This window comes from Alosa sapidissima, chromosome 7 (assembly GCF_018492685.1).
Source record: "Alosa sapidissima isolate fAloSap1 chromosome 7, fAloSap1.pri, whole genome shotgun sequence".
Taxonomy (NCBI): Eukaryota; Metazoa; Chordata; class Actinopteri; order Clupeiformes; family Clupeidae; genus Alosa; species Alosa sapidissima.
The window spans coordinates 13,379,531-13,392,030 of NC_055963.1; the positions used below are offsets into that span (position 1 = coordinate 13,379,531).

At 46.0% G+C, this 12,500-nt stretch overlaps 1 protein-coding gene across 5 annotated transcripts in view; it reads right to left on the reverse strand.

The window, feature by feature from the left end:
• acot7 (acyl-CoA thioesterase 7) overlaps positions 1 to 12,500 on the reverse strand; it is a 78,714-nt gene that overhangs the window by 48,125 nt on the left and 18,089 nt on the right. For 3 of the 5 annotated variants that reach the window (XM_042097341.1, XM_042097344.1, XM_042097339.1), the window contains 4 exons: positions 5,204 to 5,295; positions 4,062 to 4,176; positions 3,573 to 3,587; positions 2,953 to 3,039 (listed from right to left, as the gene is read on the reverse strand). In XM_042097341.1, the coding sequence (XP_041953275.1) occupies positions 2,953 to 3,039; positions 3,573 to 3,587; positions 4,062 to 4,176; positions 5,204 to 5,295 (309 nt within the window). The remainder of the gene's footprint in view (positions 1 to 2,952; positions 3,040 to 3,572; positions 3,588 to 4,061; positions 4,177 to 5,203; positions 5,296 to 12,500) is intronic. The other 2 variants (XM_042097342.1, XM_042097340.1) reach the window with 1 other exon arrangement.

Genomic DNA, 12,500 nt, shown 5'->3' on the forward strand with positions numbered 1-12,500 from the left:
CTTGGCTCATTAATCCCCATCTGTGCACCATAAGCCCATAAAGTACAGCAGCTCTCCAATCATCTCACGACTCTATTAGCTCCTCTTTAATGGCTCTGAGCGCGGTATGTCTACACGGCTGCATACACCTGTTCCGAGGACATAGCCATTCTTACATCTGTACGTGTCAATCTTGTTTAAATGACGTTGCTTACAGACCGGCAGTTTCTAAAAATGGCACTCTGTGCCTCTGAAAATAATGTTCTCCCGGTAATGGGAAGTCAATCTGAAGGAGTAGAACTAGAAGGTAATAAAAAGCATCATTCAATTTGTTCTTAAAGGGACAGACAGACCATTGAGGCCCACATAAAAGCAACACCCATTGGAGCTCTTGCGAGTACAGTTTTGATACTAACTAAGGAATGCATTCATCAGAATCACACATGTGCATAAATACACACACACACACACACACACACACACACACACACACACACACACACACACACACACACTAAAGTGGTTGCCAGGGCTCAACTGGTGTGACCCATTGCATTTGTTCCTTGCAAGGAATGTGAACCTGTGCTGCCACGCATCGTCATTAGGAGCAGCATCCACAAGCAGCTTGTGTGGGAGAATAACGAACCACTAAACACTGCATCTAATGAGCCAAGCAACCAGAGCGAGGTGATGTGTGTGTGTGTGTGTGTGTGTGTGTGTGTCACAAGTTTACTTCTAAGGTCTGCTCTGTTGCCACCATGCTTCAGTACCTCCTCCAGAGAGGAAGAAAGGCCTGATGAAAGAGTGGGGGACTCAGAGAAAAGAGATGGAGGACGAGAGAGGGCTGGGTAGAAGGAGAGAACAGCGGACGAGAGAGGGCTGGGTAGAAGGAGAGAACAGCGGACGAGAGAGGATGGGAGGTGATGCAGTGAGCTCTTTTTTCCCACTGCTGTTAATTTGGCCGCTCAGAGGAATCTGTCCAATTAGGACACAAAACTGCAGAAAGCGCAGCTTACTTGAGTCTCCTTGTGTGTGTATGTGTGTGTGTGTTTGTGTGTGCGTGTGTGTGTGCGTGTGTGTGTTTGTGTTTTCTCTGGGCTGCTTTCATCTTTAAATATTCATCCATTAACGATGCCATGTGCATGTTGATGAAATGTCGACAGGGTTGTGTTATTACCGTTTTGCCCGCGCCTCCCCCCCCCCACTCTCCAGCTGCTCGCCACCGTGACCGCTGTTTACATAATCTCGCTCTCAGGTCATCTCAGGGGCCGTGGCGCTGGCAGGGAGTGCCAGAAGGACTAATGGAAATTAAATGTCTGCGGTGGACACGGGTGAAAAGCCTGACTCGTGACTCACAACTGTTCGGTAACAGGCGTTATGGGTGATTTGTTTTTTTTTTATTTGAGCTTCTATAAACAAAACAAAAAAAAACGTTACCTGTTGATAGATATTCTGATATCTGATAATGGTGATATTCTAACTCAGAGACCTGTTTGATGGCTGATGTGATGAATATCGGTTCAGTGGTCACTGACTGTCATTAGAGATCAACTGGTAGATTTCCTGTGTGCGCATGCACGTTAGCGCTAAGCTGCGAATATGTGGCAACATAGTGGGCATCGCACTGCCCTGTGTCACTGTGGCTCTGAGAGGAGCACTTCGGCCGGCTGCTGACTCGTCTGGAGGCCCCCCCTACTTCCTCTCCCTCTGTCAGTAACCAAGAGCAAACACGGGGCACAGTCCAGCATTTGGGCCCCGAGTGGCTTGACCCCAGATCTGTCGGAGATCAAGAGCTTTGGCGGCCGAGACCATACCCACAGAGAGAGAGCTCAGAGAGAGAGAGGAGTGGGGGTAATAATAACAGAGAGGCGAGGGCCAGGCTCAACTTGCACAAAACAACACCAGAATTCTTGTTCATTTTTCATCCGACAGAAAACTACAGCACCTGCAGTATTAGTCTGGAGAGAACATAAGGACTCTGCCTCTCTCCATTTTCCTCTGTCTTTCCTTTTCTCTCTTTCTCTCTCTCTATCTCCCTCTCTCACACACACAGAAGCTCAAAAGCAGCAAGTCCGAGTGAGTTAATCTTCTTTAAAAGCATCACTTCCCGTGTCTAAACTACTCCCTACCTAAAAAGCCATAACCTGAAGTCCTCATTCAGTAACAATGTATACTCTCCATAGCCTGAAGTCAACATCAGAGAGCACTACAAAACTCTACATTTCAGCAGAGTTTCTGCCTCACAGAATTACATCTGAGAGTCCTGGCTGATATAAAAGCTGCTCTGATCTAACTCAACCAATAACTCAACAAATTAAACAAACAGATTGCTCAGATTGCCCCCCTCCTCTCACAAAGTCACTGAAAACAGTGTATTTAAGGACTGCATCCCTCAGCTGACAGTACTTCAGTAAGTCAGTAATTAAACCTACGTGCCCTATATGTTATCCCATTACTGTTGTCTGTGTTTTTATTAAATGCAACAAATCCTTTTGTTCATGTCACTCTAAGGGCTCAGTTTGATGGAGGACAACAAACCCAGTTAATGTGGTGTTTTGGAAAATCAGCAATAGAGGATTAAAAGCTATAGCCGTATTGTTCACGTTCCCTGGAGGCTTTAATGATTAAACACAGGATACAGGCTTTCCATGCCTCTGGGTTGCTCTCATACAGAGAGTCATGACAGGACAAATCTGGTGAAGGCACACGGAGACCCATAATAATAGCAGCGGCAATATGCTAACCATTAATTATATGATGATGACATCACTGATGGAACAAAACAGTTAGAGGCAATGCCAAGGGTTCATCTCGTTTCAAAGCAGTTCGAGGGTGTTTGAACTTGATCTAGCACACACACTCACACACACTCTTTGTTTTTTTCTCTTTCTCTCTCTCTCCCTGTCACACACACACACACACACACACACACACGCTCAGATGAGAAGGGTGATTGAGTGATTTGTTGCTTACCTCCGTGCACAAAGCCCAGTAGGGTGCAGTCAGATGGCCCCACCAGGTGGATCAGGCTGGACTGGCTATAGCCCACAGTGTAGGGTTCTGAGATAGAGAGAGAGAGAGAGAGAGAGAGAGAGAGAGAGAGAGAGAGAGAGAGAGAGAGAGAGAGAGAGGATAAGAATACATGATAAATAACAATTAAACACACTGACCCAATGTATTGGTGTTAACAGCCATCTGGACACATTGATTCCGGCTGAATGTACAAGTGTTTCACGTTGGTCTATTCAAGAGACACATATTATCACCCCAGCAAGAGTGCCTGCGGCTGAACCATGGGGAAGTGTGGCTGAGGGGCTAGTACAGTAGAAAAGAAAAGTCTCCCTGCAACAACCCTGGATACTACACCAACGCAAGACTGCATGCAAGTACTCCGCAAAAGACACTTCACGCTACTGACATCTACTACAAATCCACCAAAGGTTGCATCGCCCATTTTCATCAACGCACATTAAGGCCAACCCTCCCGCAGTGCAGAAACTAGGCTCTGGGCCTCTATGGGCACAGCAGGGGAACAGGAGAGTTGAATAATGATAGGGCATCACTTGGACTCCAAATAAAACACACACACATACCTTTCATGTGTCGCTCTGCGCAGCAGGTAAAGTGGAATAAAAGGGGTGAAAGGTTAGCATGATGACATGATCAAACGGGAATATTACCAGTGCTGGCAATGACATTCCACACCGTTATACGCATACATCCAGAGTAATTCATGTTTTTCCACCTATTTACCCAACAACGTTTCTTTTGTAAATTAGAGCAATTCTTGTTAACATGAATACTGTGACTGATATGTAAAAAGCATATAATTATCATTACTGAGAGTCAGGGTGAGTCCTGAGTGATTTTATCGGTAGCATGGCTATACGGTATGTAGTAGGCACCTAGTGCATACACTGGTCAACATCTAAGATCATCCAGCTGATTTCATGGGGAGAGCCTCTGTTCTAAGCACACCTGCCCAAACACCATATGGGCTCTGTGGTCAGATAGAGAGGTCACTGGGATGCTGGGGGCAGTGTGTGGGGCTGTGGGCGGGGGTTTGGTGGGGGTGGTATTACCTGGGACAGACACCTGATTGATGACCTCTCCATTCCGCTCCTTCGTCTCCAACCTCTCCATCTTCTGAGCTTCATAACGCTTCCTTCCTTCCTCTTGCAGCTCAGGGCTGGGGTACTGAGGCACACACACACACACACACACAGACACACACACACACAGACACACACAGACACAGACACACACACACACACACACACACAAACACACACAACATCAGAGACAATAGTGGGGCTTCAGACCCAACTGCACATCTCTCACAGGCCGGTCCCCACTCACACAGCAACAACTCTTACATCTCATCTCCACCGCCCCATCGCCATCCAGAATTCCCCCATCAAGACACTTATTAGCAGGGAGAGCACACGCCGCCTCCCCTGCATCAATAATGAAGATAAAACGGAGGGAAACCTCCAGCAGACAGCTATGTGTGTGTGTGGGTGTGTGTGTGTGTGTGTGTGAGGAAATTAAAGATGCTTGGATCTGTTGCTGGAGGGGGATTATTCACAGCAACACGTTACATAAGGAGTATGGGGGAGTGATGGTGTGTGTGTGTGTGTGTGTGTGTGTGTGTGTGTGTGTGTGTGTGTGGTGTGATTGTATAAAGAAAAGAAAGAAAGAAAGAAAAGTGGAGGCAGCAGGTGAAAGCGGAAATAAAACAAACTAGGACTCCCAGACGAGCGTTCAGGGCCACAGGAACAGGGGCAGCAGACATCCCTCCTGTCAAAGGACCAGACAGGGCTGGAACTCTCTCTGCGGTTCTGATCCGGGCAGATTCACCCTGCTGGAGTTGGCTGCCGTGCGGCCATTACGGCATTAATGATGTAAGTCCACAGCCACCACCAGCAATGCTCTGACTCGCTGTGATGTCAGAGGCTGTAATGGCCACACATGGGACCAGACTGCTGGGCTATTGCCGGGCTACAGATGAGCTCATTATCTTTGGCTCAGCATTGTTTTCTGTCCTGTTTTGATCTTTGCGTGGGAAATTATTCTCATACCAATGTTTGCTCAACTTTGAATCCATCCCATTTCTAAACCACTGCTGCTCCTTCAATAGCTTGTATTGGGGTTGTTTAGTCTGGTGGGAGTTGCACTGACTAGACTGAATGTGTATGAGAGGTGAGGGGAAATGTTCACTTACATCAATGGCAGGAACTTCTACGATTTTTTCGACGTCTTTAATGGAGAAGGGGACGTACCAAAGAGTGGCCTTGTTGGTTACTTTTTTGGCACCTGGAATGGAAACGGAAAGTAAATACACAAGCTCATTAAAAAGACCAACTTGAAAAAAACTATGATATTAAAAAAACAAGAACAATTCTGATGATTAAACTTTTTCATTAGAGATTCATATCAATTCAAGGAGCAACTCAACCAATTAGTTCCGCTGCCACATTTATCATGAACGTACAACTTTTATGACGGTTTCCAGATTCCCTCTAAACTCCTGTTCCTTTCCAGACAGAGCACATGTGAAATGCACTTGTGCACATGTGAAATGACAGGCCTTAATGAGTCATTTATAATGTGACCTGTCAAAAGCTCAGGTCTGATACAAAGCACGTTGCACAGTAATTATGTTAGCTCTCAACAATTACTTCCTGGTAATTGGGAATTAGACCGTATATAAACCATGCAAGAAGCACACGTACACACACTCATTTAGCCACTCACTCGCTCACTCACTCACTCATACACTCAATTCAATTCAATTCAATTCAATTCAAATGGTGCTTTATTGGCATGACAAATATGACACTTGTATTGCCAAAGCAATTGTTACACAAAAGTACAGTATCAGGATCTAAGCAATTATACAGGTACAAGGGATAGGGGTACATGGACAAAGTGTAAAGAACATTTTTTTTTTGTACAACATATTGAGTTCAAGTTCAAGTTCTGAGTGACTCAACATAGGCAACAAACTTACAGACATACAATACATCAGGGCACAAATCTAAAGTGGACTGAGTAGAAACTTCAAGTATGGTACAGTATATACAACATGAGGGGACTGTGTTGAGTTAGTGTATGTGGCTGTGTGTTGAGTTAGTGTATGTGACACTCACTCACTCACTCACTCACTCACTCACTCACTCACACTCACACTCACACTCACACTCACTCACTCACAATTCAATTGAGCTTTATTGGCATGACACAAATACAATTTGTATTGCCACTCACTCACTCATACTTATGCTCACTCACTCACTCACTCACACTCACACTCACACTCACTCACACTCGCTCACTCACACTCGCTCACTCACACTCGCTCACTCACTCACTCACTCACTCACTCACTCACTCACTCACTCACTCACTCACTCACTCACTCACTCACTCACTCACAATTCAATTGAGCTTTATTGGCATGACACAAATACAATTTGTATTGCCACTCACTCACTCACTCATACTTATACTCACTCACTCACTCACACTCTCTCTCTCTCACTCACTCACTCACTCACTCACTCACTCACTCACTCACTCACTCACTCACTCACTCACTCACTCACTCACTCACTCACTCACTCACTCACTCACTCACTCACTCACTCACTCACTCACTCTCACTCACTCTCACTCACTCACTCACTCACTCACAATTCAATTGTGCTTTATTGGCATGACACAAATACAATTTGTATTGCCACTCACTCACTCACTCATACTCACTCACTCACTCACTCACTCACTCACAATTCAATTGAGCTTTATTGGCATGACACAAATACAATTTGTATTGCCACTCACTCACTCACTCATACTCACTCACTCATACTTATACTCACTCACTCACTCACTCACTCACTCACTCATACTCACTCACTCACTCACTCATACTCACTCACTCATACTTATACTCACTCACTCACTCACATTCATAAAAAACGCACATACGCCACCATGCCTTTTGTAAAAACTCTTGGTGAGTTGCACTGCTTGCCACCAGGCTGTGGCGGTGTTGTCATGGTAACATCAACCTCCCCCTGCCAGCGCCTGTTCTTTTCTGTCTTTTTTTCCTGAAGGAGGCTATTTTTGGGAGCGACAGGTTGTGTGTTAATGTGTGTGTGTGTGGGTGTGTGTGTGTGTATGTGTGTGTGTGTGTGTGTCACTGCTGGGTCACTGAATGGTGTGGCCGTGTGTCAGATGTCCGAGGGTTTCCTGAGAAGAGCAGGTGTGTGTGTGTGTGTATGTATGTGTGTGTGTGTGTGTGTGTGTGTGTAAGGCCAGAGTTCCAGAGCTCAGTGTCTCAGGGGGCCACAGGTGAAGCGTCTCCCTGACTCTGTACTACTCCCACTGGGCAGTGGGTCGCTGAGGGCTGGGTCTGTGGTGCCCTCTCCATTCATCTCCAGCCAAGAGCCACCGCTTTACCAAAACTACCTTCCATTCAGCTTTCCTACCTATTCACTTTCCTCACTCGCTAACGTAGACATTCATACAACAATGCTACAATTAATCGAATACAACCCGCGAACAACCCGCTTCAAAACAGTTTCATTCCCATAGCAATAAACATTCTGAACTCTGAACGCTGAGGACTGTGGATTAAGTATGACCCTTATGTATCATGTAGTATTAATGTGTCTGTCTGTATGTGTTATACTATATGTTTAATGTTTAATGTTCAATGATGGAATAATGTTGGAACCTGTACCAAAGAGCTGTACTGAAAACAAATTCCACCAGCCTGGCAGTGTGGTCATTAAATTAAATCAATTAAATCCATTAAATCCATTAGCTGTCAACTATTTTAGTAATCGGTTAATCGGTTTGTGCCATTTTTTAAGAAAAATGCATCAAAATTCTCTAATTGCAGCTTCTAGCTTGACTTTTTTTAGCTTTACTTACTCCTCTATGACTGTAAATTAAGTATACACACACACATATATAACAAACAAACTTTGCTTTTGTGCTTTCTGGATAATGTGGTCCCCCCTCCATGGTCATTTAAGGATATAATCAGGTACTGAGGTATGTTTTAGATTGACTTCTACCACACTGGATTTTAGTTGCCCTATTCAGAAGCATTGTAAGGGCCTGTGGTGTTTATGGCATTCCGTTTCATCTTTTAAAATAACAAGCCAAACAAAGTCAAATAGTTCCAGTGAAGCGTGTTTGTTCTCATTTTACGGCATCCATTACACACTGCTGTTTATTTTCCTCTTTGTTTAAGCAACTTGAGCCGTGCAACGCAGTGATTCAAATGTTTTATGGCATCTCTGTGCTATAACAATGGCTCTGGCACTTTGGAATGAGCTACACACTGCACAGGATTGATGTGGAAAGAGAGAGAGAGAGGGCAAGATAGTGAGGAGGGGGGGGGGCGAAGGAGTGAGATTTTCATAGACTGCTATTGGGAATAGCATTTGCATTTTACACTTTCTTTGTAAAAAAGAAAGGGGAAAAAGGAAAAAAAAAAAAAAAAACACAGCACACACAGCCTAGTTGCCATGCCAACGGTGCCGGGAGTCTGTGGCACATCTCGCCACCGCGGCGAAAATGGGCGTTCTAATTGGTTCCCTTTGCCGTCCCGAGCGGAAAGTTGCGCGCGGGAGAGGAGATATTTACATGTCCCCTGCACACTGGGCCTGGCGGGCTAAGAATAACACGCCACTCAGCTCGCTTTCTGCGGAGGAGAGGGACACGCGCCAGAAACATCTCTCTCCCTTTCCTCTCCACTCCTTCTGCTTCAACTCCTTTCCTCCATCATGCTCCTTCCTGCTCCTCCCTCCATCCTGACACTTCGGGGACTGGGGGGGTTATGTTAGGGGACGGTCACAAGTGTTTATTGCGCACACACACACACACACACACACACACACACACACGGAAAGGGCCCTGTGCCATCCTTCTCTCTACCTCCTCTTCTCTCATCCTTTCTGTCTTTCTCTGTCTAAATGTTGCTATAATCCACAGTGTTAGCTGAGTCAACACTTGGATCAGAATGTAAACGGAGTGTAACTGTGGATGAAGTGGGCTGCGTTTACAGAGAGACTCTGAAGATGACAGTGACTGAGGGCACATTCACACTAGAGCCTTTGGAGTTCATTTGGACCGTTGGTTTGGTCAATTTTCATAATGTGAATGCAGTATACGGAACTCGAGTGCGGACCGGAGACCGGACCAGAGTCCGCCAGAAAACGGTGATCTGGGGTACGGTTTGCAAGAACTCCGGTGCAGTTCGAATGCTATCTGTTTCAAAACCAGGAAATAAACTGCCAGTTTTGCAGCGTTGCCAAGCAATATTGGTAAATAGAAGCTAGTGTTTATGACACAAGAGGACCCGGGTGCGCAAACAAAAATGTAATGAGAACAGAAACCAGCTGGGTCAGGACTGGGGGGGGGGGGGGGGGGGGGGAGTAATCACACTCAGGTACGGTCCAATTAAACAAACCAAGTGCAAAGGCAACCGGAGTCTGTGGTCAAAATGACCGTAGTCAGTGCTATGAGAAAGCAGCAGCTCGAATCAGTAGGCCATGTCATCATCATCATCAACTTTACAGCCAGACTCAGAGTCCATTCAAAATACACAGACAACACAGACATGACATGCAACATACATTAAAGAGATACAAATACACAGATAAAAAAAAGAAAAGAACACATTGCACTTCTAGAAGACAATTATACTGGTGTTTCCACAGTGATGACTGGTATCGTATTCAACTAATCTTAGGATTTGCCAACAGCATAACAATGTTGTTCAGGGGGACGTTTAGGCGACACATTAATTTATACATCAGACTTCTCAATAAAGCCTGGAAGGTGCTGACCCCTGCATTGCACAACCGGTCACTAGTTCATTTCAAATTAGTAATAGCTATGAAATGATTAACTGTGATCTGTGCATATAGGCCAATCCTCTTCAGTGACATGTTTTCAAAAGTTCAAAAGTTTCAAGTCAAATCACAGCACATTTCATGCCAAAACAGACATTTCTAGAGAACACAAAGCAAGGTTCTAAAGATCTGAAATAATTATACTGAGGTATTTTGTTTTCTACTACGTGTCTGTCACTCGGCCTCTCTGTGTATGCGTGCATGTGTGTGTATGCGTGCATGTGTGTGTGTGTGTGCATGCGTGCGTGCATGTGAGCGAGCGTGTGTGTGGATGTGGGTGTGTGTGTGTGTGTGTGTGTGAGTGTGCGTGTGTGTGTGTGTGTGAGTGTGTATGCGTGCTTGTCTGTGTGTGTGTGTGTGGGTGTGTGTGTGTGTGTGCATGTGTGTGTGTGCGTGTGTGTGTGTGAGTGTGTATGCGTTCTTGTCTGTGTGTGTATGTGTGTGTGTGTGTGTGTGTGTGTGTGCGCGCGTGTGTATGTGTGTGTATGTGTGTGTGTGTGTGCATGTGTGTGTGTGTGCGTGTGTGTGTGAGTGTGTATGCGTTCTTGTCTGTGTGTGTATGTGTGTGTGTGTGTGTGTGTGTGCGTGTGCATGTGAGCGTGCGTGTGTGTATGTGTGTGTGTGTGTGTGTGTGAGTGTGTATGCGTGCTTGTCTGTGTGGGTGTGTGTGTGTGTGTGCGAGTGTGTGTGTGTGCATGTGAGCGTGCGTGTGTGTGTGTGTGTGTGTGTATGTGTGTGTGTGAGTGTGCGTGTGTGTGTGAGTGTGTATGCGTTCTTGTCTGTGTGTGTATGTGTGTGTGTGTGTGTGTGTGTGTGTGTGCGCGTGCATGTGTGTGTGTCCACGCATGTGTGTGTGCGTGTGTGTGTGAAACATGTCTGGCAGCCTGCTTATCTCCATCCGCGCGTAACCCATAATGGCCTAATCCACAGCAGAGGAAAGGGCCCTCAGACATCTTTAATGGCCCCCGTGCCGACCAGCTAATTGTCTCGGCAGAGCTGTCTGTTCCACCACCACACGGCAGCAATTAGCAGCCGATTGTTTAATGTTTGTGACGCCAATCGCCCGCTCCACATTTTCCACTGAGGCCAGCCAGAAGGACGGCCTGGGCTTGTGCTGTGTACACGTATGGCCCTGGCCACGGAGAATTAAAAAAAAAAAACACACAAGCTCTATAAATAGCTGCCCGCAGCCGGCTTTGCTAAACAAAACAGCGGAAAAAGCCTAAGCACTCGCAGATGTTTATTTGTGCTTATTTCATTAGTGAATGTGAATGAGCAAGTGTGTGTGTGAGTATGTGTGTGTGTTTGTAGATACGTGTTTCAATACCTTAATGTGTGTGTATGAACTGCAATGTGCGTGTGTGTGTGAATTTGCCTATGTACTGTAAGTACCGGTAGGTAGTGTCTGGCTTCTGATTTGTAGGTAGCATATTTGTGAATGTGTAGTGTGTGTAGTGTGTGTGTGTGTGTGTGTGTAGTGTGTGTGTGTGTGTGTGTATGTGTAGCTCAGTGGAGTGTAATGTGAGGCAGGAATCAGTAGTCCCAATGTGATGAGATGGTAGTGCAACAGTAATTAACCAACACCCTGCTGTGTAAGACTACTCACACCCACACTGCCAAAGGACTGTGTGTGTGTGTGTGTGTGTGTGTGGTGTTTTCGATCCCCCCCAAAAAATCATCAGAACAGAGAGGACAGGTCTTATTTCAAATCTTTCCCACAATGCACTGCAACAGCTCCTCCAATAGCAGTGTCTGCGCCAGCTCTCTACCCTCCCCCATACTCTCTCCTCTGGCACTGTGTGTGTGTGTGTGTGTGTGTGTGTGTGTGTGTGTGTGTGTGTGTGTGTGTGTGTGTGTGTGTGTGTGTGTGTGTGTGTGTGTTGAAACACTATGTGCAACAGTAAGTAAGAGCTCTATATACATCAATAGACATGCATGACAAAGTGTGTGAGAGTGTATGTTGTGTGTTAGATGACTGTGCTTGTGTGTAATAAGTGTGTGTGTGTACATGCATGATGTGCGCCTCTTTCTAAGACTGTGACTGTGTTGAAAGATATTTTTTGTATATGTGTGTTCATGCATGTGTTTCTGCCTGTATTATTAGTGTGTGTGTGTGTGTGTATGTGTGTGTGTGTGTGTGTGTGTGAGCAGCAGTGGGGCTGGCCCTGCGGGGCCGATGATCACGGCCCCTGCGCACGGGGGAGGGAGACCCTGGGGAATGTGAGTGAGACACAGATGACGAGATGCGGCCTGACTGTCTGTGTGTAACCTGCCAGCGCAAGTCATGTGACACCCCATAGCCTCTCTCTCTCGCACACACCCTCTCTCTCTCTCCCTCTACCTCGCACACACACTCTCTCTCTCTCTCTCCCTCGCACACACACACTCTCTCTCCCTCGCACACACACACTCTCTCTCTCTCCCTCTCCCTCACACACACTCTCTCTCTCTCTCTCTCTCTATCCTTCGCACACCCTCTCTCCATCTCTCTCTCTTTCTCTCCATCTCTATTTGTCACTCGCTTACACTCTCTCCATCTCTGACTCTCTCAGTCTCAATCTCTCTGTCCCTCGTTCACACTCTGCC